General features: G+C 49.6%; 4 protein-coding genes across 4 annotated transcripts; all 4 read left to right on the plus strand.

Moving 5' to 3' along the window:
• Positions 1 to 4726: 4726 nt before the first annotated feature.
• LOC108533848 (metallothionein-1E) lies at positions 4727 to 6359 on the plus strand. Its single transcript, XM_017878781.1, has 3 exons — positions 4727 to 5126; positions 5711 to 5776; positions 6124 to 6359. The coding sequence occupies exons 1-3, from the start codon at positions 5003 to 5005 to the stop codon at positions 6213 to 6215; spliced, it is 282 nt and encodes a 93-aa protein (XP_017734270.1). The 5' UTR covers positions 4727 to 5002; the 3' UTR covers positions 6216 to 6359.
• Positions 6360 to 11353: 4994 nt separating this feature from the next.
• On the plus strand, positions 11354 to 13110 carry LOC108533849 (metallothionein-1E-like). The gene is made up of 3 exons (XM_017878782.1): positions 11354 to 11868; positions 12461 to 12526; positions 12875 to 13110. Exons 1-3 carry the CDS (start codon positions 11841 to 11843, stop codon positions 12964 to 12966), a joined length of 186 nt encoding a protein of 61 aa, XP_017734271.1. The 5' UTR covers positions 11354 to 11840; the 3' UTR covers positions 12967 to 13110.
• Positions 13111 to 18065: 4955 nt separating this feature from the next.
• On the plus strand, positions 18066 to 19290 carry LOC108533857 (metallothionein-1E-like). Its single transcript, XM_017878789.1, has 3 exons — positions 18066 to 18144; positions 18735 to 18800; positions 19146 to 19290. The coding sequence occupies exons 1-3, from the start codon at positions 18117 to 18119 to the stop codon at positions 19235 to 19237; spliced, it is 186 nt and encodes a 61-aa protein (XP_017734278.1). The 5' UTR covers positions 18066 to 18116; the 3' UTR covers positions 19238 to 19290.
• Positions 19291 to 20664: 1374 nt separating this feature from the next.
• Positions 20665 to 21915, plus strand: LOC108533855 (metallothionein-1E-like). Its single transcript, XM_017878788.1, has 3 exons — positions 20665 to 20763; positions 21273 to 21338; positions 21683 to 21915. Exons 1-3 carry the CDS (start codon positions 20736 to 20738, stop codon positions 21772 to 21774), a joined length of 186 nt encoding a protein of 61 aa, XP_017734277.1. The 5' UTR covers positions 20665 to 20735; the 3' UTR covers positions 21775 to 21915.
• The last annotated feature ends 4518 nt before the right edge of the window (positions 21916 to 26433 follow it).

The raw sequence follows: 26433 nt of genomic DNA on the forward strand, positions 1-26433 counted from the left end.
CCGCCCGCCTCAGCCTCCCAAAGTGCTGGGATTACAAGCGTGAGCCACCGCGCCCGGCCTTGTCTCTCATTTTTATTTTCTGATTTCCCTACCCAATTTCAATTTCCTCATCAGATTTTAGGCTTCAAAGAGATGACAGGGGTGGAACCCAATTCGTCAGCTGCTTGATTCCCACACCAGGCTTCTCAAACTCCATGGTGAAGGAACTTTTTACTACCTATGCTTCCCAGACATAAACCTTTTTTAAAATTTTGGCGTGTAAAACACTGATTTCAGAAAATACATTTTTAAAACTTTGTTATTTATATAAAAAGAGAGAGATTTCTCAAGAGGCAGATAGCAAAAGGCCATTGTGGATCAGAGCCTGATGAAACTAGCAATTTTAGCCTGGCATAATCCCAGCTACTTGGGAGGCTGAGGTGAGAAGATTAGTTGAGCCTGGGAGGCGGAGGTTGCCGTGAGCCAAGATCGTGCCACTGCATTTCAGTCTGGGCGAGGGAATGAGGCTCTATCTCAAAAAATCAAAGTAAAAAAAATAAAAATAAACTAACAATGATTCAAAATCTGGTTACAAAGGGGTAAGGTGGGAGGATCGCTTGAGCCCAGGAGGTGAACGTTGCCGTGAGCAGAGATCTTTACACTGCACTCCAGCCTGGTTAATACAGCAAGACTCTGTCTCAAAAAGAGAGAGAAAGAAAAAGAGAATTAGCCTGCCCAGAGTCACAGGACACTTGCTGACACCTGAGAGTTCCCTGTTGTGACTTGGCTCTGAATCTTTGAAAGTTCTGCCCAAGCTCTAGCTGAATTTTCCCTTTCAAATTTCAGCCCTTGACTATGTCAGTCCATCAAAGTGACTGGGGCTGTGGAGGGAAGAGCCGAGCATTTTTCCAGCAAGATGCAGTGTGTGTAATCATGGGTTGCAGATGTTCCTGTTTGCCCATGCAGGAGTGATAGCAGATCCCGCAGTTTGGGGAGTGTAGGGGTGCTCATTAGGAAAGAGTGAGGCCCTAGCTGATTTGTAATTAAAGCCAGTGATTAGTCCCCCCTGGCTAGGTGGAGGGAATCCTATTTGATGTTCAATCAAAGAGGAAGATGAGTCTCTTGGCCTAGAGGTCAGGGCCACTGACTTCTCTGTTTCCCTGTGAAGAGATTTCAGAAGGCAGCCTGAGCCTAGGGCATGGGTTTTGGTGTCAGGCAGTCCTGGTTCACAGCCTACTTCACCACCAAAAAAACAAAAAAAGTGAGAGTCTCATCTCTGAAAGAGAAAAAAAAGCAACTTTGGAACTGGGTAACAGGCAAGAGTTAGAACAGTTTGGAGGGCTCAGAAGACAGAAAAATGTGGGAAAGTTTGCAACTTCCTAGAGACTTGTTGAATGGCTTTGCCCAAAATGCTGACAGTGATACGGACAATAAAGTCCAGGCTGAGGTGGTCTTATATGGAAATGAGGAACTTGTGAGGAACTGGAGCAAAGTTGACATTTGTTATGTTTTAGCAAAGAAACTGGTGGCATTTTGCCTTTGCCTTAGAGATATGTGGAACTTTGAGCTTGAGAGAGATGATTTAGGGCATCTGGTGGAAGAAATTTCTAAGCAGCAAAACATTCAAGAGGTGACTCGGGTGCTATTAAAGGCATTCAGAATTATAAGAGGAACAAAGCATAAAAGCTTGGAAAGTTTGCAGCCTGACAATGCAATAGAAAAAAAAAACCCTTTTCTGAGGAGAAATTCAAGCTGGCTGCAAAAATTTGCATAAATAACAAGGAGCAGAATGTTAATCCCCAAGAAAATGGGGAAAATGTCTCCAGGGCATGTCAGAGGACTTCACAGCAGCCCCTCCCATCACAGGCCCAAAGGCCTAGGAGGAAAAAGTGGTTTCATGGGCCAGGTCTAGGGTCCCTGTGCTGTGTGCAGCCTAGGGACTTGGTGCCCTGCATCCTAGCCACTCCAGCCATGGCTAAAAGGGGCCAACATAAAGCTCTGGCTGTGGCTTCAGAAGGGGCAAGCCCCAAGCCTTGGCAGCTTCCACATAATGTTGAGCCTGTGAGTGCACAGAAGTCAGGAATTGGGAACCTCTGCCTAGATTTCAGAAGTTGTATGGAAATGCAGAAGTTTGTTGTAGGGGTGGGGCCCTCATGGAGGACCTCTGCTAGGGCAGTGTGGAAGAGAATGTGGGGTCAGAGCCCTCACACAGAGGCCCTACTGGGGCACTGCCTAGTGGAGCTGTGAGAAGAAGGCCACCGTCCTCCAGACCCCAGAATGGTAGATCCACCAACAGCTTGCACCACGTGCCTGGAAAAGCCACAGACAATGCCAGCCATGTAAGCAACCAGGAGGGGAGCTGTAAAGCCACAGGGGCAGAGCTGCCCAAGACCTTGGGAACCCACCTCTTGCATCAGCGTGACCTGGATATGAGACATGGAGTCAAAGGAGACCATTTTGGAGCTCTAAGATTTGACTGCCCTGCTGGATTTTGGATTTTTATGGGGCCTGTAGCCCCAAAACATTTTGGCCAATGTCTCCCATTTGGAATTGCTGTATTTACCCAATGCCTGTACCACCATTGTGTCTAGGAAGTAACTAACTTGCTTTTGATTTTTCAGGCTCATAGGCAGAAGGGACTTGCCTTGTCTCAGATAATACTTTAGACTGTGGACTTCTGAGTTAATGTTGAAGTGAGCTGAGACTTTGGGGGACTGTTGGGAGGGCATGATTAGTTTCAAAATGTGAGGATGTGAGATTTGGGAGGGGTCAGAGGCAGAAAGATATGGTTTGGCTGGGCTTCTATCCAAATCTCATCTTGAATTGTAATTCCCACAATTCCCAAGTGTCATGGGAGGAAACTAGTGGGAGGTAATTGAATCATGGGGGCAGGTCTTTCCCGTGCTGTCCTCATAATAGTGAATGAATCTCATGAGATCTGATGGTTTTAAAAATGGAGGTTGCCCTGCACAAGCTCTCTCTTTGCCTGCTCCCGTCCATGTAAGACATGACTTGCTCCTCCTTGCCTTCTTCCATGATTGTGAGGTCTCCCCAGCCATGTGGACCTGTAAGTCCATTAAACCCCTTTCTTTTGTAGATTGCCCAGTCTTGGGTATGTCTTTATCAGCAGTGTGAAAACAAACTAATACAATGGGTGAGGGCGTGATGGTGCAGACAGCATACATGAGTGCACATCCCACCTCTGTCACTTTTAGCTGTGCCTCATAACCTCTCTGTGTCTCCTATAATAGGAGCATAATAATGGTATCTGGCTTGTAAGATGAAAGAATTTTTTACATGTAAGGAGCTTGGAATGGTGCTTGGCAAGCATTCTACAATATTAGTTATTGCTTTATTATTATTTTTTAAAAATAATTATACATTGCATGGGGGATATTTACTTACAGACAAAGAAGCCAGGCCTGGAGTGCCTAGCTGTATATACTGTCATTGTCATCTACCACATGAACATGTGTCATGTGGTCCAAAGAGAGCCATTCACTGCTCCCACAAAATCATCCTCAACCCAGGGTTATCAAGCTACGAGCAAGATTCTCTGCCTCATGTCAGATAAAAATGACTGGCATTTCTGTTACCACCTGCACACTTTTCTTACCATTTTATATTTAAATGATTAATATTTTCTTAAATATATTTGTATGAAAAGCAAACTCTTTTCCACCTCCAAAAATGAAAATCAGTCTTATCCATACATAGAAGACAGCCAGGAAAACTATAAATGTGTTTTGTGTGTGTGTGTGTGTGTATACATATATATTACACTTATGGATTGCTTTTGCCACTGCACATGGTTGAGCTTGTGGCTTGCCATTGTTTAGAAGCTTTCCAGCAAGAGAGAAGTGCTGATGACATACCTGGGCCAAAGGAAGGCTTGATCCATGGACACTTTCTCTTGAGGGGTTGGTTGGATTCAGATCAGTGCAAATTCTCAGCTCTGTGACTTGAACCAATTACTTTAACTCTGTAGCAGCCGTCTGTTTAGTAATACAGGTTCATAAATAGTATTTTTCTTTAAGATCACAAAGCAAGTGGTTAAGACACCGGCACAGACTCAATGTTATGCATTGAGCCTGGAATATTGAAGAGATCAGCAATATTGAAGAGAAACAACCATTTATCTTGCTTTTTATTTTTTTAGAGACGTTTACTCCCTATGTTGCCCAGGCTGGACTCGAACTCCTAGTCTCAAGTGATCCTCCCAAGTAGCTGGGACTACAGCAGTAAGCGCCACCTCGCCCAGCTTGCTTTTTAATTTAAAGCAGGGTCTGCATATCATCTGAAGTCATCTCTCTTTGGGGACATCCCGCATGTTCAGAACTGCCATCCGGTATTGTGGTGGCCCTAAGGCTGTGGGGAGCGTGGAGACTTATACGCAAAGGAGGATCTGGATAAATGTGCCCGCACATCCTCAAAGGCGAGGCGAATGGACGAGAGAGAGAGGCTGACCCGTGTTCCCCGTGTTACTATGTACGGAGGAGCGGGTCCGAGGGACCGCGGTGTGGACAGGGACAGGCAAGGCGGGAGACGAGGAGAAACGAAAGCCACATCGGTGGCGGATGTTCTGCACACAACTCGCTAGCTACCGCACGTTCCCCACTCCGCACTCAGCCGATCCCGGGACGGGAGCAGAAGGGCTGCACTGGGACTCCTGGACAGGTCGAGCTGAAAACTGCGGGGCGAGGGGTGGGGTGGAGACGCCCGCGACGTCAAGGTCGGCGTCCCGGAACACGCTGGGAGGAGGGTGTAAGGCAACCTCCGGGAAACTGGGAACGGCGGCCTGGACTTCGGGAACGCCGCGTACCGCCGGGCGCACAGCCCATCCCGCGTGAACAGGCGCCAAAGGGGCGGTCCCGCGGTGCGCACCGCTCAGAACTCAGGGGATGGTGCGCCCGGCCCTTCTGCTGCGCACAGCCCAGCCTAGGATCGCCGGCGGAGCGGACTCAGCTGGCCGGGTGCAGGCGCAGAGCTGGGCCTCTGCGCCCGGCCCGACCTCCGTCTATAAATGGAGCAGCCGGGTGCAGGGCTCCAGTGCGCTTTCCAACTGCCTGACTGCTTGTTTACCTTACCGGTGGGAGCTCCAGCATCTCTTTGGCTCGAAATGGACCCCAACTGCTCCTGCGCCACTGGTAAGGGAAGCTCTGAGCCCTGGAAGCCCCATTTGCCAGCCCTGTTACAGGGGGTCTCTGGGTTTCAGGAGGTCTCATTTAAAGTTCTGAGCGACGGGGACTCCATTACTTCGTTAGGTGCTTTCTTCCTGATCACGCCTCTGAGAGCACTGCCCTCATCCCTGGGCCTCTACGTCAGAGTTAAGGACACTGAGGCTCAAGGCTGAACTGCTCCACATCTCCCAGTTGGTCAGGGTCCTGCTGGCTGGGTCCCAATTCTCTGTCCAGGTTCTGAGCAATCAGGGTGGATAGGGGGCTGGAGACATTGAGTCTTCAGGGTTCAGGACAGAAGGTTCTGGCTCGCAATCTCAGTATTCCTGGGTTGGGTGTGGACGTGGGACCTTCCTGGTGGGGTAAACAGGAGGGTACTTGCCCTTCCCAGTGTGAGTGGAGAGGACATAGGGCTTCTGTTCCTCTGTCCTGAGTGGGAAAGGAGCTCTGAGGGCTAGCCCTGCACAGAGGAGGGGGCACTGGACACTCATTGACCCACTGCTGTACCTTCTGCATCTCACTCACTGGCCACTGCGTTTTCCTCTTCCTTGCAGGTGGCTCCTGCACGTGCGCCGGCTCCTGCAAGTGCAAAGAGTGCAAATGCACCTCCTGCAAGAAGAGTGAGTGCGGGGCCATCTCCAGGAATCTGGGGCTGTGGCTAAGATTGGGAGAGAACTCAAGGCTGGCCCTGAGTGCATCCTTCTGGGGAACTGGGATTTCTTTGCCCCTGTTAGCCATGTCATTCCCTCTCCAGGCTTTCTGCCGTGAGTTCAGATGGAGCAGGGAAACATGTTTCTCTTGGGACACAAACCTCAACTGTACCCCCTATGGTTTCAGAACAGAGCTGTGCCAGACAAAAAAAGCATCCTCTGGGTCTGGCGTCTCAGCTCGAGCCAGGCCTGCTATTGGGGCAGGGAGGTGCCTGGTCCAGTCTACTGTCACCTCTCACTCTCCCCTTCTTCCCCAGGCTGCTGCTCCTGCTGCCCCGTGGGCTGTGCCAAGTGTGCCCAGGGCTGTGTCTGCAAAGGGGCGTCGGAGAAGTGCAGCTGTTGTGCCTGATCCGTGGGGACAGCTCTGCTTCCAGCTGTAAATAGAGCAAACTTCACAACCTGGATTTTTCTTTTTTAATACAACCCTGAGCCATTTTCTGCATTTCTTTTTATATTAAATATGTGAATGGCAATAAAAGAATTTTGACTTGAATCTTACTCTGTTCTTCTTTGTGCACCTTGGAAAAAAATGGACTGGGTTGGGTGTTAAACCAGGAGTTTAGAGACCAGGNTCACCTCTCACTCTCCCCTTCTTCCCCAGGCTGCTGCTCCTGCTGCCCCGTGGGCTGTGCCAAGTGTGCCCAGGGCTGTGTCTGCAAAGGGGCGTCGGAGAAGTGCAGCTGTTGTGCCTGATCCGTGGGGACAGCTCTGCTTCCAGCTGTAAATAGAGCAAACTTCACAACCTGGATTTTCTTTTTTAATACAACCCTGAGCCATTTTCTGCATTTCTTTTATATTAAATATGTGAATGGCAATAAAAGAATTTTGACTTGAATCTTACTCTGTTCTTCTTTGTGCACCTTGGAAAAAAATGGACTGGGTTGGGTGTTAAACCAGGAGTTTAGAGACCAGGCTCTGGATGGAAATGGGAGCCACCAACAATGTGAACACCTTCAGGCCAGCTACTGAGTTTACACTTTAATAAAATGGTATTGCACTGTGCACACCATATGGGTGGGAGTCATACATGATTGCTTCCTGTCCCATGTCAATGTGGCACAGAAACTTCATTCATCATTTTTATTTTCTGATTTTCTTGCCCAACTTCAGATCCAAATTGGATTTTAGGCTTAAAAGTAGTACAGTGCTGGAACCCAACTCCTCAGTTCCTTGAATCCTACGTGGGTGCCATGATCTGGATGTTTTGTCAGTGCCAAATCTCATGTTGAAATGTGTCCTCCAATATTGGAGATGGGATCTAGTGGGAGGTTTCAGGGTCATGAGGACAGATCCCTAAAGAATGGCTTGGTGCCATCCCACGGTGAAGAGTGAGTTCTTCCTCTGGTAGGTCACTCCGGAGCTGGCTGTTTAAAAGAGCCAGACACCGTCCCCTTTTCTCTGTTGTTCCCTGTCTCCCCACATGTTGTGCCTGTTCTCCCTTGGTCTTTGACCAGGATTGCAGGCTTCCTGCAGCCCTCACCAAAGGCAGATTCCTGTACCAGACTTATGCACAGCCTGCAGAAGCGGAAGTCATGACAAACTTTCCTTTGTAAATTACCTAGTTTCAGGGATTCCCTTATAGCAATGCAAACAGGCTAACACAATGGGGCTTTTCAAACACTGTGGTGAAGGGACAGTTTTTATTTCCTATCTATCACAGGCTTAAACCTTGGTAAATGTAATAGTATTGATTATGGAGATAATGAAATACAACATAAAATACAAAAGTCATTTTTCAGATTCAATGAGAAATAATCCAATAAATAGCCGGGCTTGGTGGCTCACACCTGTAATCCCAGCACTTTGGGAGACTGAGGTGGGCAGATTATGAGGTCAGGAGATCCAGACCATCCTGGCTAACATGGTGAAACCCCGTCTCTACTAAAAATACAAAAAAATTAGCCGTATGTGGTGGCAGGCGCCTGTAGTCCCAGCTACTAAGGAGGCTGAGGCAGGAGAATGGCGTGATCCAGGGAGGCAGAGTTTGCAGTGATCCAAGATCACACCACTGCACTCTGGGCGACAGAACGAGACTCCGTCTCAAAAAAAAAAAAAAAAAATTCAATAAATGAATAACAGGAAATGAAAGATGTACAAACTTTGAACATATGATGATGTGCATTGCAGACCAGAAATAGCAAACTAGACCAGTTGTGGTGGCTCAGGCCTCTAATCCCAGCACTTTGGGAGGCCACGGTGGGTGTAACACTTGAGGCCAGGAGTTCAAGACCACCCTGGCCAACATGATGAAACCTCATCTCTACTAAAAATACAAAAATTAATTGGTCATGATAGCATGTAATCCCAGATACTCGGGAGGCTGAGGCAGAAGAGTCACTTGAACGCCGGAGGCGGTGTTTGCAGTGAGCCACGACTGCGACACTGGACTCCAGCCTGGGCAACAGACTCCCTGTTGTGACTGGGCTCTGAATCTTTGGAAATTCCTCCCAAACTCAGGCTGAATTTGTCCTTCTTTCAAATTTCAGCCCTTGACTACTTCCAACCAGTAAAGTCACTGGGAATATGGAAGGACATGCCCAGCATGTCCCTGGCAAAATGAAGTCTGTGTGATCATGGGTTCCACATGAAATACTTCATGTCTGCCCATGCAGGAATGACAGCGGATTCTGCAGTTTGGAGGATGCAGTGGTGCTCAGTAGGAAGTAATGAGGCCCTGGCTGACTTGTAATTAAAGCCAACAATAAGCTCCCCTGGCTATGTGGAGGAAATGCTATTTGACGTTCAGTCAAAGAGGAAGATGATCCTCCTGGCCTAGAGGTCAGGAGCACGTTTGCCCACTGCTTCCCTGTGAAGAGGAGATTTCAGAAGGCAGCTTGCAGCTAGGGTGTGGGTTTTGGTGTCAGGCAGTCCTGGTTCACAGCCCACCTCAGTATGTACTGGCTGTGTGGCCTGAGTGCATCACTGAAACTCTCTGAATCTCCAGTTCCTTATTTGTAGAAACCAGATTATATCTCAAAGCAGGGATTAAATGACAGCATGGTCTGGCCCCTGGATAGGGTTTAATAAATAGTAGCAGTTATGATCATTCTCTATACACTGGTTTTTTTGGAAAATGAATCCTGTTAAATCCCAAAGCCAAGAGAAACCTTATGGGTTTGAAAGCATTGGTGTGGATTGGATGCTGGGAATGGAATTGCAACCAAGCTGACCCTGCCAGGAGGAGTGTGGATGACCTTCTACAGAAAATGGTTTTCAATAAGATGCTGCCCCCACCTTTGAGCAGACATAAAATCAGTTCCCATCCTTCATATCATCTGATCACATGACCTCAGGGATGACAGCCACAGGCCTCAAGACTGGGACAGCAAATATGCAGGGCCTGGAGTGCTTATGTTGTCTTCCAGATTAGTTAAGTAACATATCAAATGTCACATAGCTCAGAAATGAAGGGATGAATGAACCTATGCTACACCTGGCCTGTGGTCCTGGCTACAGCTGGTAGATTATGATGCCATTGGATGCTAAATCTTGCCTATCTAAGTTCAAAGATACCAAGGCTCTTTGGGATGGAGGAACGTTGCTCTTGGCTTGACAGATGAGAACTGAAGCCCAGAGAGGCCACAGAGCTGTGCATGACTGTCCACAGAGTGCACTTCCTACTGCTGCTTCTGTGCTAGGTTTTCCCTGTCCTTATCATTCATGTAACTTGGTGGCAGAGGGTGATGGGCGAGTATGATGCTGCGGTCAGCATGCGTGAGTGCAAATCCCACCTCTGTTACTTTTAGCTGCATGACACAACCTGTTTATGACTCAGTCTCCTCACTGTACAAGGGGCATAATACTAACTTCTGGCTTATAGGATTAAAGGATTTAGTGCCTATAGGCAACTCTGAATGGTGTGAGGGTGGGTGCTCTACAATATTAGCTATTGCTTTTCTTAAATAATTTTATGGAGCATATGAGATATTTATTTATTTATTTGCACACAGAGACCTGGAGTGCTCAGCTGTGTATCCTGTTATTCTCATCTACCACATGAGCACATGTCCTGTGGTCCAGAGAAAGCCATTCAGTGTTCCCACAAAATTGTAATCAACACTAGGGTTATAAAGCTATGAGCAAGACTCTGTGCTTCATGTCAGATACAGAAGAATGACTGCCCTTTCTGTTACCACCTGCATCATCTTTTAGTTGATATTTTACACTGAAATGGTTAATACTTTCATAAACATATTTTTATGAAAATCAAACTCCTTTCCATCAGAGAAAGTGAAAAATCAATCTTGTCCCACACATGGAAGATAGCCCCAAATTAATGTGTGTGTGTGTGTGTGTGTGTATTACACATATGGATGGCTTTTGCCACTGTCCATCATAGAGCTGGTAGCTTCCTGTTGTTTATTTGGGGTTTTTTCTCTATTTTTTGAGACAGATTTACATCTTCTTCGCCCAGCTGGAGTGCAATGGCCCAAGCTGCCACCTCTGCCTCCCGGGTTCAAGTGATTTTCCTGCCTCAACCACCTGAGCAGCTGGGATTACAGGCAACCACCAGCACACCAGGATAATTTTTGTATTTTTAGTGGAGACAGGGTTTTACCATGTTAGCCAGGCTGGTCTCCAACTCCTGACCTCAGTTGATTCATCCGCCTCAGCCTTCCTAACTGCTGGGATTACAGGTGTGAGCAGCTGGGCCCGCCCCTGTTGTTTAGAATATTTCCAGCAATAGAGAAGTGTTGACCACATACCTGGGCCAAAAGAAGGCTTGATCATGGACAGTTTCCTTTAAGAGGCTGGCTGGATTTAAATCAGTGCACAACTGTTTACCTCTGTGACGACCAGTCAGTTACTTGGACATTTTGTTTGTAGTCCCCTGATTAGCAAAACGGGTTCATAACTAGTATTTCCCTTTAGGATTGCTGTGAGGATTCAAATAATGAAAGAGATTAAAAGGGAATAGAATAGACGCCATGTTATGCAACAGTCAGGTATACTGAAGAGAAATAACTGGATGTCTTGCTTTTTAATTTTATTTTTTTAGAGACGTTGACTCTCTATGTGAACTAGGCATGACTGGAACTCCTGAGCTCAGGTGATCCTCCCACCTCAGTCTCCTAAGTAGGTGGGACTACAGCTTCCCACCACCTTCCCCACCTTGCTTTTTAATTTAAATCAGGGTCTGCATATTATCTGAAGTCATCTCTCTTTGGGGACATCCCACATGTCCAGAACTGCCAGTCGGCAGTGGGGGTGGCCCATTAGGCTGTGGGGAGCATGGAGACTTATCTGCAAAGGAGGACCTGGACAAATGTGCCCACACATCCTCTCAGGCGAGGAGAATGGACGGGAGAGAGAGGCTGACCCGTGTTCCCCGTGTTGCTGTGTACGGAGGAGGGGGTCCGAGGGACAGCGGTGTGGACAGGGACAAGCAAGGCGAGGGCGAGGAGAAACGAAAGTCACATCGGTGGCTGGTGTTCTGCACACAGCTCGCTCGCTACCTCCCGCTCCTCGCTCCGCACTCAGCCGATCCGGGGACGGGAGCAGGAGGGCTGCACCCGGACTCCGGGACAGGCCCAGCTGAAAATGACTGGGCGAGGGGTGGGGTGGAGACGCCCGCGACGCCAAAGCTGGGGTCCCGGAACGCGCGGGGAGGAGGGTGGAAGGCAACTTGGGAGAAACTGGGAAAGGCGCCCAGGACCTCGGGGACACCCCGCACAGCCGGGCGCACAGCCCCTCCTGCGCGAACCGGCGCCCAAGGGGCGGTCCCGCAGCGCGCAGCGAGCAGAGCTCAGTGGGTAGTGCCCCCTGCCCTTCTGCTGCGCACAGCTCAGCCCAGGACTGCGGGCGGCACAAACACAGCGGGGCGGCTGCAAGCAAGGGGCAGGGCTTCTGCGCCCGGCCCCCTCGCGTGAACATAAAAGCTGCCGCAGGCTGTGGGGCTCCACCACGCCCTTCACCAGCGCCTGGCCGTCTGCTCATTTGTCGCTTGAGATCTCCAGCCTTACCGTCGCTCGAAATGGACCCCAACTGCTCCTGCACCACTGGTAAGAGAAGCCCGACTCTGTGCCCTGGGATTCCCGTTTCCCAGCCCCAGTACAGAGGGTCTCTGGGTTTTAGGAGGTCGCATTTTAAGTTCTGAGCAGAAGGAGCCTCGTTTACTTCCTTAGGTGCGTTCTTGCTGATCACGCCCCTGAGAGCACTGCCCTCCCCGCTGGACCTCTAAGTCAGACTTAAGGATACTGAGGCACAAGGCAGTCCTGCTCCACATCACCCAGTTGGTCAGGGTCCTGCTGTCTGGGCCCCAGTGTTCTCCTCCAGGCTCTGAGCAATCAGGGTGGATGGGGGGCTTAGAGACATTGAGTCTTCAGGGTTCAGGACAGAAGGTTGTGGCTCGCAATCTCAGTATTCCTGGGTGGGGTGTGCAGCTGGGACCTTCCTAGTGGGGTGAAACAGGATGGTGCTTGCCCTTCCCAGCGTGAGTGGAGAGGACATGGGGTTCTGTTCCTCTACCCTGAGTGGGAAAGGAGCTCTGAGGGCTGGCCCTGCACAGAGGATGGGGCACTGGAGACCCATTGATCCACTGCTGTACCTTCTGCATCTCACTCACTGCCCACTGCCTTTTTCTTTTCCTTGCAGGTGTCTCCTGCACCTGCGCCGGTTCCTGCAAGTGCAAAGAGTGCAAATGCACCTCCTGCAAGAAGAGTGAGTGCGGGGCCATCTCCAGGAATCTGGGGCTGTGGCTAAGGTTGGGAGGGAACTCAAGGCTGGCCCTGAGTGCCTGCTTCTGGGGAACTGGGCTTCCTTTTGCCCCTGTTGGCCATGTCGTTCCCTCTCCATGCTTTCTGCCCTGAGTTCAGATGGGGCAGGGAAGCATGTTTCTCTTAGGACACAATCCCCAACTGTACCCCCTATGGTTTCAGAACAGAGCTGTGCCACATGAAAAAAGCATCCTCTGAGTCTGCCATCTGAGCTCGAACCAGGCCTGCTATTGGGGCAGGGAGGTGCCTGGTCCAGTCTACTGTCACCTCTCACTCTCCCCTTCTTCCCCAGGCTGCTGCTCCTGCTGCCCCGTGGGCTGTGCCAAGTGTGCCCAGGGCTGTGTCTGCAAAGAGGCGTCGGAGAAGTGCAGCTGCTGTGCCTGATGTGGGGACAGCTCTGCTCCCAGTTGTAAATAGAGCAACCTGCATAACCTGGGGTTTTTTTTAATACAACCCTGAGCCATTTTCTGCATTTCTTTTTATGTTAAATATGTGAATGGCAATAAAAGAATTTTGACTTGAATCTTACTCTGTTCTTCTTTGTGTGTCTTGGAAAAAATGGACTGGGGTGGGGGTTAAACCGGGAGTTTAGAGACCAGTCTCTGAATGGAAATGTGAGCCACTAATAATGTGAACACCTTCAGCGCAGCCAGGATACCTTACTGAGTTTATACTTCTGTAAAATGGGATTGCACTGTGCACACCATATGCGTGGGGACCATACATGATCGCTTCCAGTCTCATGCCAAATGTAGCGCAGAAACTGCATCCCTCATTTTTATTTTCTGATTTTCCTGCCCAACCTGATTCACATTGGATTTGAGGCTTAAAAGTGGCTACAGTGCTGGCACTTAACTCCTCAGTTCCTTCAATCCTTCAACGGTGCTCTGATTTGCATGTTTTGTCACTGCCAAATCTCATGTTCAAATCTGACTTCCAATATTGCAGGTGAAGCCAAGTGGGAGCTTTTGGGGTCGTGAGGACAGATCCCTAAAGAATGGCTTGGTGCCATCCCATAATGAAGTGTGGTCTCTCACTGTGGTAGGTCACTCCAGAGCCGGCTTTTTAAAAGAACCAGGTACCGTCACCTTCTCCCTCTTGCTCCCTGTCTCTCCACGTGATGTACCTGCTCCCCGTTGGTCTTCTGCCAGGATTGCAGGCTTCCTGTGGCCCTCATCAGAGGCAGATGCCTGCACCACACTCTGCACAGCCTGCAGAAGCGGCAGTCACAACAAACTTCTTTTCTATATAAATTACCTAGTCTCAGGGATTCCATTAGAGCAATGCAAACAGGCTAGCACAATGGGGCTTTTCAAACACTTTGGTGAAGGACAGTTTTTATTTCCTATCCATCACAGACTTAAACCTTGGTGAATGTAATAGTATCGATCATGGAGATAATGAAATAAAACATCAAAAACAAAACCCATTTTTTAGATCCAACGGTAAAAAATTCAATAAATCCATAAAGAAATAATAGGAAAATGAAAGATGTACAAACTTTGAACATATGATGACATGCATTGCAGACCAGAAACAGCAAACTAGACCAGGCATGGTGGCTCAGGCCTGTAAACCCAGCACTTTGGGAGGCCAAGGTGGGTGGATAACTTGAGACTGGCAGTTGAAGACCGGTCTGGGCAACATGATGAAACGTCATCTCTACTAAAAATACAAAAAATAAATCGGGCATGATGGCATGCGTCTGTAATCCCAGCCACTCAGGTGGCTGAGGCATAAGAGCTGCTTGAACCCCAGAGGCGGAGGTTGTGGTGCACCACGATTGTGCCACTGCAGCCCAGCCTGGGCAACTGAGACTCGGTCCCAAAACAAGAAAAGAAAGCAAACAGCAAACTGGCCCCAGTGTGTGGCTCTCACACCTTGAGCAGCACTGCCCAGCACATCCCCACAAGGAACCATCAGGCTTAGTCTGACAGGACACTCGCTGACCCCTGAGAGCTCCCTGTTGTGACTGGGCTCTGAATCTTTGGAAATTCCTCCCAAACTCAGGCTGAATTTGTCCTTCTTTCAAATTTCAGCCCTTGACTACTTCCAACCAGTAAAGTCACTGGGAATATGGAAGGACATGCCCAGCATGTCCCTGGCAAAATGAAGTGTGTGTGATCATGGGTTCCACATGAAATACTTCATGTCTGCCCATGCAGGAATGACGGCGGATTCTGCAGTTTGGAGGGTGTGGTGGTGCTCAGTAGGAAGGAGTGAGGCCCTGGCTAACTTGTAATTAAAGCCAACAATCAGTTCCCCTGGCTATGTGGAGGGAACGCTATTTGATGTTCAATCAAAGAGGAAGATGATCCTTCTGTCCTGGAGGTCAGGACCACGCTTGCTCACTGCTTCCCTGTGAAGATGAGATTTCAGAAGGCAGTCTGTGCCTAGGGCACGGGTTTTGGTGTCAGGCAGTCCTGGTTCACAGCCCATCTCACCATGTACTGGCTGTGTGGCCTGAGTGCATCACTGAAACTCTCTGAACCTCCAGATCCTTATTTGTAGAAAGCAGATTATATCTCAATGCAGGGATTACACGACAGCATAATCTGGACCCTGGCTAGGGTTTAATAAAATGAAGCAATGATGATCATTCTCTCTACACTGCCTTTTTAAGAGAATGAAGCCTGTTAAATCCCAAAGCTAAGAGAAATCTTATGGGTTTGAAAGCACTGCTGTGAATTGGATGCTGGGAATCGGACTGCAACCTGGCTGACCCTGCCAGGAGGAGTGTGGCGACATTCTGTGGAAAGTGCTTTTCAATAAGATGCTGCCCCCACCTTTGAGCAGACATAAAATCCATTCCCATCCTTCATATCATCTGATCACATGACCTCCGGAACGACAGCCACAGGCCTCAAGACTGGGACAGCAAATATGCAGGGCCTGGAGTGCTTATGTTGTCTTCCAGATCAGTTAAGTAACCTACCCAATGTCACGTAGCTCAGATGTGAAGGGATGAATGAACCTATGCTACACCTGGCCTGTGGCCCTGGCCACAGCTGGTAAATTATGATGCCACTGGATGCTAAATCTTCTCTATCTCAGTTCAAAGATACAAAGACTCTTTGGGATGGATGAATGTTGCTCTTGGGTTGACAGATGAGAAGTGAAGCCCAGAGAGGCCACAGAGCTGTGCTTGACTGTCGACAGAATGCACTTCCTATTGCTGCCTCTGTGCTAGATTTTCGGTGTCCTTATCTTTCATGTGACTTGCAGAGGGTGGTGGGTGAGTGCATGATGCTGCCATCAGCATGGATAAGTGCAAATCCCACCTCTGTTACCTTTAGCTGCATGACACAACCTCTCTGTGGTTCAGTCTCCTCCACTGTACAAGGGGTATAATATTAACCTCTGGCTTATAGGATTAAAGGATTTAATACATATAAGGAACTTAGAATGGTACAAGGGGTGGGTGATCTACAACATTAGCTATTGCTTTTCTTGTTCATTTTATGGAGCATAGGGGATATTTATTTATTTGCACACAAAGGTCTAGAGGTGCTCAGCTGTGTATCCTGTTATTCTCATCTACCACACGAGCACGTCCTGTGGTCTAAAGAGAGCCATTCAGTGTTCCCACAAAATTGTAATCAACACTAGGGTTATAAAGCCATGAGGAAGATTCTTTGCTTCATGTCAGATACAGAAGAATGACTGCCATTTCTGTTACCATCTGCACCATCTTTTAGTTAATACTTTATGTCGAAATGATCAATACTTATTAAACATATTTTTATGAAAAGCAAATTATTTTCAACCTAAGAAAATGAAATTCGATCTTGTCTCACACATGGAAGTTAGCCCCAAATTATTGTGCCTGTGTGTGTAAGTGTGTGCGTGTTACACTTATGGATTGCTTTTGCCCCTGTCCTTCGTAAAGCTGGTAGCTTCCTGTTGTTTATTTGAGGGTTTTTGTTTTTTTGTTTTGTTTTGTTTTGTTTTTGATATAGAGTTTTACCCCTGTCAGCCAGCTGGAGTACAATGGCCCAACCTGCCACTTCTGCCTCCCAGGTTGAAGCGATTTTCCTACGTAAGCCTCCCCAGTAGCTGGGATTACAGGCGACCGCTACCATGCCAGGATAATTTTTGTATTTTTGGTGGAGACAGGGTTTCGCCATGTTAGCCAGGCTGGTCTCGAACTCCTGATCTCAGGTGATTCATCTGCTTCAGCCTTCCTAAGTGCTGGGATTACAGGTGGGGGCCAAGGTGCCTGTCCCCTGTTGTTTAGAAGATTTCCAGCAATAGAGAAGTGTTGACCACATACCTATGCCAAAGGAAGGCTAGATCATAGGCACTTTCCTTTAAGAGGCTGGCTGGATTTAAATCAGTGCACAACTGTTTGCCTCTGTGACGACCAGTCAGTTACTTGGACATTTCCTTTGTAGTCCCCTGATTAGCAAAACGGATTCATAACTAGTATTTCCCTTTAGGATTGCTGTGAGGATTCAAAGAATGAAAGTGATTAGAAAGGAACTGGTGTAGACTCAATGTCATGCAATAGTCAGTTATACTGAAGAGAAATAACTGGATGTCTTCCTTATTATTTTAGAGACACTGACTCCCTATGTGGACTAGGCTGGACTCGAACTCCTGAGCTCAGGTGATCCTCCCGCCTCAGCCTCCTAAGTAGCTGCCACTACAGCTTCCTGCCACCTTCCTCATCTTGCTTTTTAATTTAAATCAGGGTCTGCATATCATCTGAAGTCATCTCTCTTTGGGGACATCCCACATGTCCAGAACTGCCAGCCGGCAGTGGGGGTGGCCGACTAGGCTGTGGGGAGCATGGAGACTTATCTGCAAAGGAGGACCTGGACAAATGTGTCCACACATCCTTTAAGGCGAGGAGAATGGACGGGAGAGATAGAGGCCGACCCGTGTTCCCCGTGTTGCTGTGTACGGAGGAGAGGGTCTGAGGGACCGCGGTGTGGAAGGGGACAGGCAAGCGGGAGGCGAGGAGAAAAGAAAGCCCTATCGGTGGCGGATGCTCTACACACAACTCCCTCGCTACCGCCAGCTCCCCGCTCCGTACTCACCCAGTCCCGGGACTGGCGCAGGAGGGCTGCACCCGGACTCCGGGACAGGCCCAGCTGAAAACGGCGGGGCGAGGGGTAGGGTGGAGACACCCACGACGCCAAAGCTGGGGTCCCGGAAAGCGCGGGGAGGAGGGTGAAAGGCAACTTCGCGGAAACTGGGAAAGGCGGCCAGGACCTCGCGGACACCCCGTACCGCCGGACGCACAGGGACTCCCGTGCGAACGGGCGACAAAGGAGCGGTCCCGCCGCGCGTCCCAGCGGAATGGATGGTACCCCCGGCCCTACTGCTGCGCACAGCCCAGCCCAGAACCGCGGGCAGAGCGAACCCACGGGGGCGGGTGCAAGCGCGGGACAGGGCCTCTGCGCCCGGCCCCCCCCCCCTCCGTGAGCATAAAAGCAGCAGCAGGCTGTGGGGCTCCACCACGCCGTCCACGTGCGCCTTGCAGTCTCTCCATTTCTCGCTTGAGATCTCCAGCCTCACCGCGGCTCGAAATGGACCCCGACTGCTTCTGCGCCACTGGTAAGAGAAGCCCGACTCTGCGCCCTGGGATTCCCATTTCCCAGCCACAGTGCAGAGGGTCTCTGGGTTTGAGGAGGTCGCATTTTAGGTTCGGAGCCGAAGGGGGCTCCTTTACTTCCTTAGGTGCTTTCTACCTGATCACGCCCCTGAGAGCACTGCCCTCCTCCCTGGGCCTCTAAGTCAGAGTTAAGGATACTGAGGCGCAGGGCAGTCCTGCTCCATGTCATCCAGTTGGTCAGGGTCCTGCTGGCTGGGCCCCAGTGTTCTCCAGGCTCTGAGCAATCAGTGTGGAGAGGGGACTAGACGCATAGAGTCTTCAGGATTCCGGGACAGAAGGTTGTGGCTCACAATCTCAGTATTCCTGGGTGTGGTGTGCAGCTGGGACCTTCCTGGTGGGGTGAAACAGGAGGGTACTTGCCCTTCCCAGCGTGAGGAAGGAGGACATGGGGCTTCTGTTCCTCTGTCCTGAGTGGGGAAGGAGCTCTGAGGGCTGGCCCTGCACAGAGGAGAGGGCACTAGAGACTCATTGACCCACTGCTGTACCTTCTGCATCTCACTCACTGCCCACTGCGTTTTTCTCTTCCTTGCAGGTGTCTCCAGTGCCTGCGCTGGCTCCTGCAAGTGCAAAGAGTGCAAATGCACCTCCTGCAAGAAGAGTGAATGTGGGGCCATCTCCAGGAATCTGGACCTGTGGCTAAGGTTGGGAGGGAACCCAAGGCTGACAGTGAGTGCTTCCTTCTGGGGAACTGGGATTTCTTTGCCCTCGTTGCCGTTTCATTCCCTCTCCAGGCTTTCTGCCCTGAGTTCAGATGGGGCAGGGAAGCATGTTTCTCTTGGGACACAAACCCCAACTGTACCCCCTATGGTTTCAGAACAGAGCTGTGCCACACGAAAAAGCATCCTCTGGGTCTGGCGTCTGAGCTCGAGCCAGGCCTGCTATTGGGGCAGGGAGGTGCCTGGTCCAGTCTACTGCCACCTCTCACTCTCCCCTTCTTCCCCAGGCTGCTGCTCCTGCTGCCCCGTGGGCTGTGCCAAGTGTGCCCAGGGCTGCGTCTGCAAATGGGCGTCGGAGAAGTGCAGCTGCTGTGCCTGATGTGGGGACAGCTCTGCTCCCAGATGTAAATAGAGCAACCTGCACAACCTGGAGGTTTTGTTGTTTTAATATAACCCTGAGTCATTTTCTGCATTTCTTTTTATGTTAAATATGTGAATGGCAATAAAAGAATTTTGACTTGAATCTTACTCTGGTCTTCTTTGTGTGTTTTGGAAAAAACGGAATGGGGAGGGGGTTAAACCGCGAGTTTAGATACCAGGCTCTGGATGGAAATGTGAGCCACTAACATTGTGAAGACTTTCAGACCAGCCAGGTTACTTCACCGAGTTCACACTTCTGTAAAATGGGATTGCACTGTGCACACAATATGGGTGGGGACCATACATGATCGCTTCCAGTCTCATGCCAAATGTAGCACAGAAACTGCATCCCTCATTTTTATTTTCTGATTTTCCTGCCCAACCTCAGATCCACATTGGATTTGAGGCTTAAAAGTGGCTACAGTGCTGGCACTCAACTCCTCAGTTCTTTGAATCCTACAAGGGTACTATGATTTGGATGTCTTGTCACTGCCAAATCTCATGTTGAAATCTGACTTCCAATATTGCAGGTGGAGTCTGGTGGGAGCTTTTGGGGTCATGAGGACAGATCCCTAAAGAATGGCTGGGTGCCATCCCATGGTGAAGAGTGATCTCTCGTAGGTCACTGGTAGATCTCTGGTAGATCACTACCAGAGATCTCGTAGATCTCTGGTAGATCACTACCAGAGATCTCGTAGATCTCTGGTAGGTCACTCTAGAGCTGGCTGTTTAAAAGAGCCAGGCACCGTCCCCCACATCCTCTCAGGCGAGGCGAGTGGACGGGAGAGAGAGGCCGACCCGTGTTCCACGTGCTGCTGTGTACAGAGGAGCGGGTCCCAGGAACCTAGGTGTGGACAGGTACAGGCAAGGCGAGGGCGAGGAGAAACGAAAGTCATATAGGTGGCGGGTGCTCTGCACACAGCTCGCTCTCTACCTCACGCTCCCAGCTCCGCACTCAGCCAATTCGGGGACCGGAGCACGAGGCTGTGGCTGCACAGACTTCGGGACAGGCCTAGCTGAAAACTGTGTGAGGGGTGCGGTGGAGACTACCTAGACGCCAAGGCTGGGTTCCTGGAATGCACGGGGACTAGGGTGAAAGGCAACCACGAGGAAACTGGGAAAGGCTGCCAGGACCTCGGGGACGCCGCGTACCCCGGGCGGACAGCCATTGCCGCGTGAGGGGGCGCCAAAGCATTGGGGTGGTCCCGCGGTCCACACCGAGCAGAACTCAGGGAACTGTGCGCCTGGCCCTTATGCTGTGCACAGCCCAGTCCAGGACCGCTGGCGGGGCCGACTTAGCAGGGCCGGTGCAAGCGCGGGGCGGGGCCTTTGCGCCCGGCCCTCTTCCCCTGACTATAAAAGCAGCCGCTGACTGTGGGGCCCCATCACGCCTTGCACATGCGCCTTATAGCCTCTCAACTTCTTGCTTGGGATCTCCAGCCTCACCGCGGCTCGAAATGGACCCCAACTGCTCCTGTGCCACTGGTAAGGGTTACTGGCTTTCTGGTTCTTCGGGTACCTATTTCCCCAATACAGGATAGACGTCCCTAAGAATAGAGGTGTTTTTTGAGTTCTAACTAAGTGGAGCCATTTATTTCATTGATCTAGTGCTTTTCCTCTCAGCGCCTTCATCACCCCTAGAACATTCCTATTCTAATACCTCCCATTTCAGAGGGGAGAGGACTCAGGCTCATAATTCTTCTGCTCCATGTCACCCAGGTAGTCGGGGGCTGCTAGGCTGAGCACCAGTACTCTGTCCAGTTCCTGGGGTGGATGGGAGACAGGGGTTAGTCAGGGGTTGTTGCCTTTTCAGGATTCAGGACATAAAGCCCATCCTAACCTCTAGGGATAGAAGTAAGGTCAGGCTTCATGGTGCCCTGAGTTGGACAGGAGCTATCTATCAGGCCTGGCAATGCACTCAGTTGGGAGCATTTGTTGACCAACTGCTGTTATCTTCTGCATCAAATTCACTGCTTTTTTCCTCTTCCTTGCAGGTGGCTCCTGCACCTGCTCTGGCTCCTGCAAGTGCAAGGAGTGCAAGTGCACCTCCTGCAAGAAGAGTGAGTGCGGGGCCATCTCCAGGAATCTGGGGCTGTGGCTAAGGTTGGGAGGGAACCCAAGGATGGCCCTGAGTGCTTGCTTCTGGGGAACTGGCCTTCCTTTCTCCCTGTAGGCCGTCACTGCCTGTCTAGTCTTCTGTCCTCTCCAGGGCTTATGTGGGATGGGGCAGCTTTCTCAAAGGAAGACCCACTCCAATGTCCACCAGTTGTCTCCTGACAAAACCATGCCATCCTGAAATGATGGTCCTCTGGGGCTGGAGAGAGGGATGGAGATCGGCCTCTGTTGGGGCAAGGAGGTCTCTGGTCGAGTCTGCTCTGACCTCTCACTCTCTCTTCCTCCCCAGGCTGCTGCTCCTGCTGCCCTTTGGGCTGTGCCAAGTGTGCCCAGGGCTGCATCTGCAAAGGGGCCTTGGACAAGTGCAGCTGCTGCGCCTGATGTCAGGATGGCCCTGCTCCCAAGTAAAAATAGAGTGACCCGTAAAATCCAGGATTTTTTGGTTTTTTTGATAAATCTTGACCCATTTGCTACATTCCTTTTTCTGTGAAACATGTGAGTCATAATTAAACACTTAGACTTAATTCTGGTTCTGGTTCCTGTTGTGTTTTTTGGAACAAGGGACTGGGGTGGGAGATTGAACTGGGAGTTTAGAGACTGAACTCTGGATGGAAATGTGAGCCCCTAGTTAGTCTGAACGCCTTCAGGAGGCCCCGTTAATTCACTGGGCTTGATCTTCTGTAAAATGCACCTGCACTGTGCTGGATCATATGAGCATGGGGACATACGCGATCAGCTTCAATCATGTTAAATGTGGCACAGGGACTTCTCCATTCCTCATGTTTATTCTCAGGTTTCCCTGACCAAGTTCAGTTCCTCAGCAGATTTTAGGCTTGAAAGTGACCCAGTGGGTGGATTCCAGTGCCTGAGCTGCTTGAATCCTACACAGGGCTTCTCAAACTCCATGGCGAAGGGACAGTTTTCATTTTCTATCCATCCCAGATCTAAACCTTTGTAAATAAAGTAATATTGATTATGAAGATAATGAAACACAAAATATAGAACCCACTTTTTACATTTTACACAAAAAACCCTCAATAAATACATACAGAAATAACAGAAAAATGGAAGATTTACAAACTCTGCACATATGTTCATAGATGATTTGTATTGCAGACTGGAAACAGCAGACTGGCCCCACTGTGGACCACACACTTTCAGCAGCACAGGCCAGGACATTCTCATGAGGAATCATCAGGCTTGGCCTAGCCAGCATCACAGACAGCACACTCAGGACACTCGTTGAACCCTGAGAGCTCCCTGTTGGGAGTTGGCTCTGAATCTTTGGAAATTCCTCCCAAGATCCAGGCTGAGGTTGTTCCTCTTTCAAGTTCCATTCCTTGACTACTTCAAACCAGCATGCTCCCGGGAAGATGCAGTTTGATCACGGGTTGCAGATGAAGTTATTTTGGAATTTAGCTTTTGATTTCATCATCTCCATAATTACTAATACTTTATTTACAGAAGTTCTCAGAACACAGCTATGGCAGATTGTGCAGCTGGCTGAGCATGGTGATGTTCCTTAGGAAGGAAAGAGTCCTGGATTTCTTGTTAATGACAAGTTAGTCCCTCCATTTGTGGAGGGAATACTATTTGATGTTCAATCAAAGAGGAAGATGAGTCTCCTTGCCTAGAAGTCAGGACCATGCTTACCTGCTGCTTCCCTGTGAAGCGATTTCAGAAGGCAGACTGCGCCTAGGGCGTGGGTTTTGTTGTCAGGCAGTCCTAGTTTACAGCCCACTCCACCACTGAATGGCTGTGTGGTTTGGGCAAGTCACCCAAACTCTCTGAGCATCTAGTACCTCATTTGTAGAAAGGAGATTATTCTCAATGCATGGATTAAATGAGAGAGTGGGCCAGGCACAGTGGCTCATGCCTGTAATACCAGCACTTTGGGAGGCAGAGGTGGGAAGGTTGTTTGAGCCCTGGAGTTTGAGACAAGCCTAGGCAACATAGAGAAACCCCGCCTCTACAAAAAAAATACAAAATTATATGGCTCTGGTAGCCTGTGTCTGTCTGAGCTACTCTGGAGGCTGAGATGGGAAGATGGCTTAGGTCCAAGATATAGAGGCTGCAGTCAGCCAAGATTGTGCCACTGCACTGCAGGCTATGCAACAGAACGAGACAATGTCTCAAAAAAAAAAAAAAAAAAAAAAAAAGAGGAAAAGGAAAAGAAAATGAGAGAGTGGCTTGGCTGCTGCCTAGGTTTTAATAAACAAAGGTGATTATGATCATTCTCTCTGCACTGATTTTCTTGGAATAAGATACCATTAACTCTATCTTGTCCCTGGAGAAGTTCTCATTGGTTTGGAAGCATTGCTCTGGATGGGATGCTGTGGACGGGTTGCATCCCCAGCTGATCCAGTGCCAGGAGGAGTGTGGATGTTCTCCTGCAGAAAGTCCTCTGTGATAAGATGCTGCCCCAACATTTGAACACACATAAAGTCCTTTCCCATCCTTCATGTCATTTAACCTTCATGCAACCTGTTAAATGAAGGTCACAAGCTTCAGGACAGGGACAGAAAATATTCAGGGGCTGGCATGCTTGAATCATCTTTCAGAGGAACAAAGCAACCTGCCCAATGCCACACAGCTGAGAAGGAAAAGGATGAATGATCCTATCATACGGCTGGCCTCTGGCCCTCCCTACAGCTGGCAGATCATGGCATCCCTGGATGCCAAACCCTGCCCATCTTAGTTCAAAGCTATAAGGGACCTTGGAGATGAACAAATTTTGATCTTCACTTGAGAGATAGGAACTGAAGCCCAGAGAGGTCATGGCTATACACAGCCACCTGACTGCCAACTCAACGTGCTTCCAAAGCAGCCTCCCGGCCAGACGTTCAGCATCCTCATCTTTGTGTTGACTTGGTGGCATAGAGCACGGGGTAAGGCATGATGCTGCAGTCAGCCTGCATGAGTGCAAATCCCACCTCTGCCGCTTTGTGTGTGACGCAACCTCTGTGTTTCAGTCTCATCAACTGGAATATAATAATATCTGGCTTGTAAAATTAAATGATTTAATTCATGTAAAGAACTTAGAATGGTGCCTGGCAAACGGTGAGTCATGTATAACATCAACTGTTGCTCATTATACATTGCATGGGAGATATTTATTTACCCACAGACAAAACAGCCAGGCCAGATGTGCTCACTTGTGTATCCTGTTATTCTCATCGACTACATGAACATGTGTCCTGTGATCAAAGGGACATTCACTAACATTAGGGATATAAACCTATAAGCATGATTCCATGCCTCAAGTCAGATCAAAAAGAATATCATTTCTGCCCTCACAGTCACTGTACTTAACATACAATATCGAAATTATTAATATTTTCCTAAATATATTTTCATTTAAAGCAAACTCTTTCCCAGAAGCGAAAATGAAAATCAGTCTTATTCCACACATAGAAGGCAGTCAGAAGAAGTATAAATGTGTGCTGTATGTCTGTGTATATATATTGCAGTTATAGATTGCTTTTGTCACAGCTCATGGTTCAGCTTGTGGCTTGACATTATTTAAAAGATGTCCAGCAATAGGGAAATGCTGATGACATACCCGGGCTAAAGGAAGGCTTGATCATGGACACTTTCTCTTGAGAGGCTGGCTAGATTAAAATCAGTGGTAACTTTTCCATTCTGATGTTGAGCAAGTTGCTTAAACTTTTTGGTACAGCTGTCAGATTAGTAAAGTGGGTTCATAATAGCATTTCCCTTTAGGATTGCTGGGAGGGTTCAAAGAACCAATGATTTAAGGGGGCCTGGCAAAATCTAAATGTTATATGACAGCGGGGAAGGAAAAGAGAGAGGCTGACCCGTGGGTGCTAGGTTGTGTGTACAGGGGGAACGAGTTTGAGGGTCCTAGGTGGGAAGAGCGACAGGCAATGAGGTGGGGAGGGCGGGAAAGAAACGAAAGTCACCTCCACCCCGCACATCTGCGCACGGCTCACTTTCTCTGCTCCTGGCTCCCGCCAATGAAGAAGGTGAGCACTAGGGTGGAGTTGCACACGGAGCCGGGAGAGGCAAAGCTGATGACGAAAGTGCGGGGCGGGGATGGGGAAAACGCGACCACCTGGGGATGAAAAATAGCCCTCAGGTTGGCAGAGGCGTCACGTACCTCCAGGAGCACAGCCCCTACCGCACGAGCGGGCACCAAAGGGGCGTCCCCCGGGGGCCCACTAGGCTGCATTCAGGGGATGGTGCGCCCGACTCGCCTGCTGCGCACATCCCAACCCAGGACCGCAGGCGCAGGGGATTCCGCTTGGGGGTGGGGGAGGAGGTGCTCTGCATCGGGCCCCCTCTTCTAACTATAAATTGAGCTCCCGGTTCCTAGAATCCACTACGCCTCCCACCTGCTCCACTCCTTCTGCGCCGCTCTCTTAGAAACTTCAGCTGCAACTCCCGAAATGTACCCCAAGTGCTCCTACTCCACTGGTAAGAGATGCGGTGTTTCCGGGCCTTAGGATCTCCATTTTCATTCCAGAGGATAGAATGTTCCCGGGGCAGGAGGGAGGTGCATTTTGAGCTCTTCCTAAAGCGGCCTCCTTTACTTTGCACTTCTCGTGCTTTCTCCCTGCCAAGCGCTTTCATCACCACTTAGAATGTTGTCATCTTCCCAGCGCCTCCCATTTCTGAGTCGAGAAGATTGAGGTTCAAACTGCCCTCCTCCGAGTCACCCAGATCGCCAGTAGGGTCCTGGGCTGGGACCCAGTGCTCTGTCCAGCATTAGAGTTGCCTGCGGTGGATGGGAGGCAGGTAGGATTCCTGACCTAAGGCCATGTGGAGTAAAATTAGGCGGGCATCTGCCCATCCAAGCTTGTGTGGAGAAAAGGTGAGGCTGGGCTTCCGTGTGCCCGAGCAGAACAAGGTACCAGGTTTCCCGTGCACTAAGCAGGAGCCCGCTAAAGGCCTGCTCCTAACCCTGCACCACACTCACTGCTCACTGCCTTTTTCTCTTCCTTGCAGGTGGGTCCTGCACCTGAGCCAGCTCAGAAGGAAGCAGCATCTTGGCACACGCCTGTAGTCCCAGCTACTCTG

Source organism: Rhinopithecus bieti, unplaced genomic scaffold, assembly GCF_001698545.2.
Source record: "Rhinopithecus bieti isolate Rb0 unplaced genomic scaffold, ASM169854v2 scaffold_11161, whole genome shotgun sequence".
Taxonomy (NCBI): domain Eukaryota; kingdom Metazoa; phylum Chordata; class Mammalia; order Primates; family Cercopithecidae; genus Rhinopithecus; species Rhinopithecus bieti.

Bases quoted from the DNA above. Each gene is read 5' to 3' on its own strand.
- LOC108533855 (XM_017878788.1), top strand. From the start codon at position 20,736: ATGGACCCCAACTGCTCCTGTGCCACTG. The intron at 20,764-21,272 runs GTAAGGGTTACT...TCTTCCTTGCAG, and splicing joins CAACTGCTCCTGTGCCACTG to GTGGCTCCTGCACCTGCTCT. The intron at 21,339-21,682 runs GTGAGTGCGGGG...CTTCCTCCCCAG, and splicing joins GTGCACCTCCTGCAAGAAGA to GCTGCTGCTCCTGCTGCCCT.
- LOC108533849 (XM_017878782.1), top strand. From the start codon at position 11,841: ATGGACCCCAACTGCTCCTGCACCACTG. The intron at 11,869-12,460 runs GTAAGAGAAGCC...TTTTCCTTGCAG, and splicing joins CAACTGCTCCTGCACCACTG to GTGTCTCCTGCACCTGCGCC. The intron at 12,527-12,874 runs GTGAGTGCGGGG...CTTCTTCCCCAG, and splicing joins ATGCACCTCCTGCAAGAAGA to GCTGCTGCTCCTGCTGCCCC.
- LOC108533857 (XM_017878789.1), top strand. From the start codon at position 18,117: ATGGACCCCGACTGCTTCTGCGCCACTG. The intron at 18,145-18,734 runs GTAAGAGAAGCC...TCTTCCTTGCAG, and splicing joins CGACTGCTTCTGCGCCACTG to GTGTCTCCAGTGCCTGCGCT. The intron at 18,801-19,145 runs GTGAATGTGGGG...CTTCTTCCCCAG, and splicing joins ATGCACCTCCTGCAAGAAGA to GCTGCTGCTCCTGCTGCCCC.
- LOC108533848 (XM_017878781.1), top strand. From the start codon at position 5,003: ATGGAGCAGCCGGGTGCAGGGCTCCAGTGCGCTTTCCAACTGCCTGAC. The intron at 5,127-5,710 runs GTAAGGGAAGCT...TCTTCCTTGCAG, and splicing joins CAACTGCTCCTGCGCCACTG to GTGGCTCCTGCACGTGCGCC. The intron at 5,777-6,123 runs GTGAGTGCGGGG...CTTCTTCCCCAG, and splicing joins ATGCACCTCCTGCAAGAAGA to GCTGCTGCTCCTGCTGCCCC.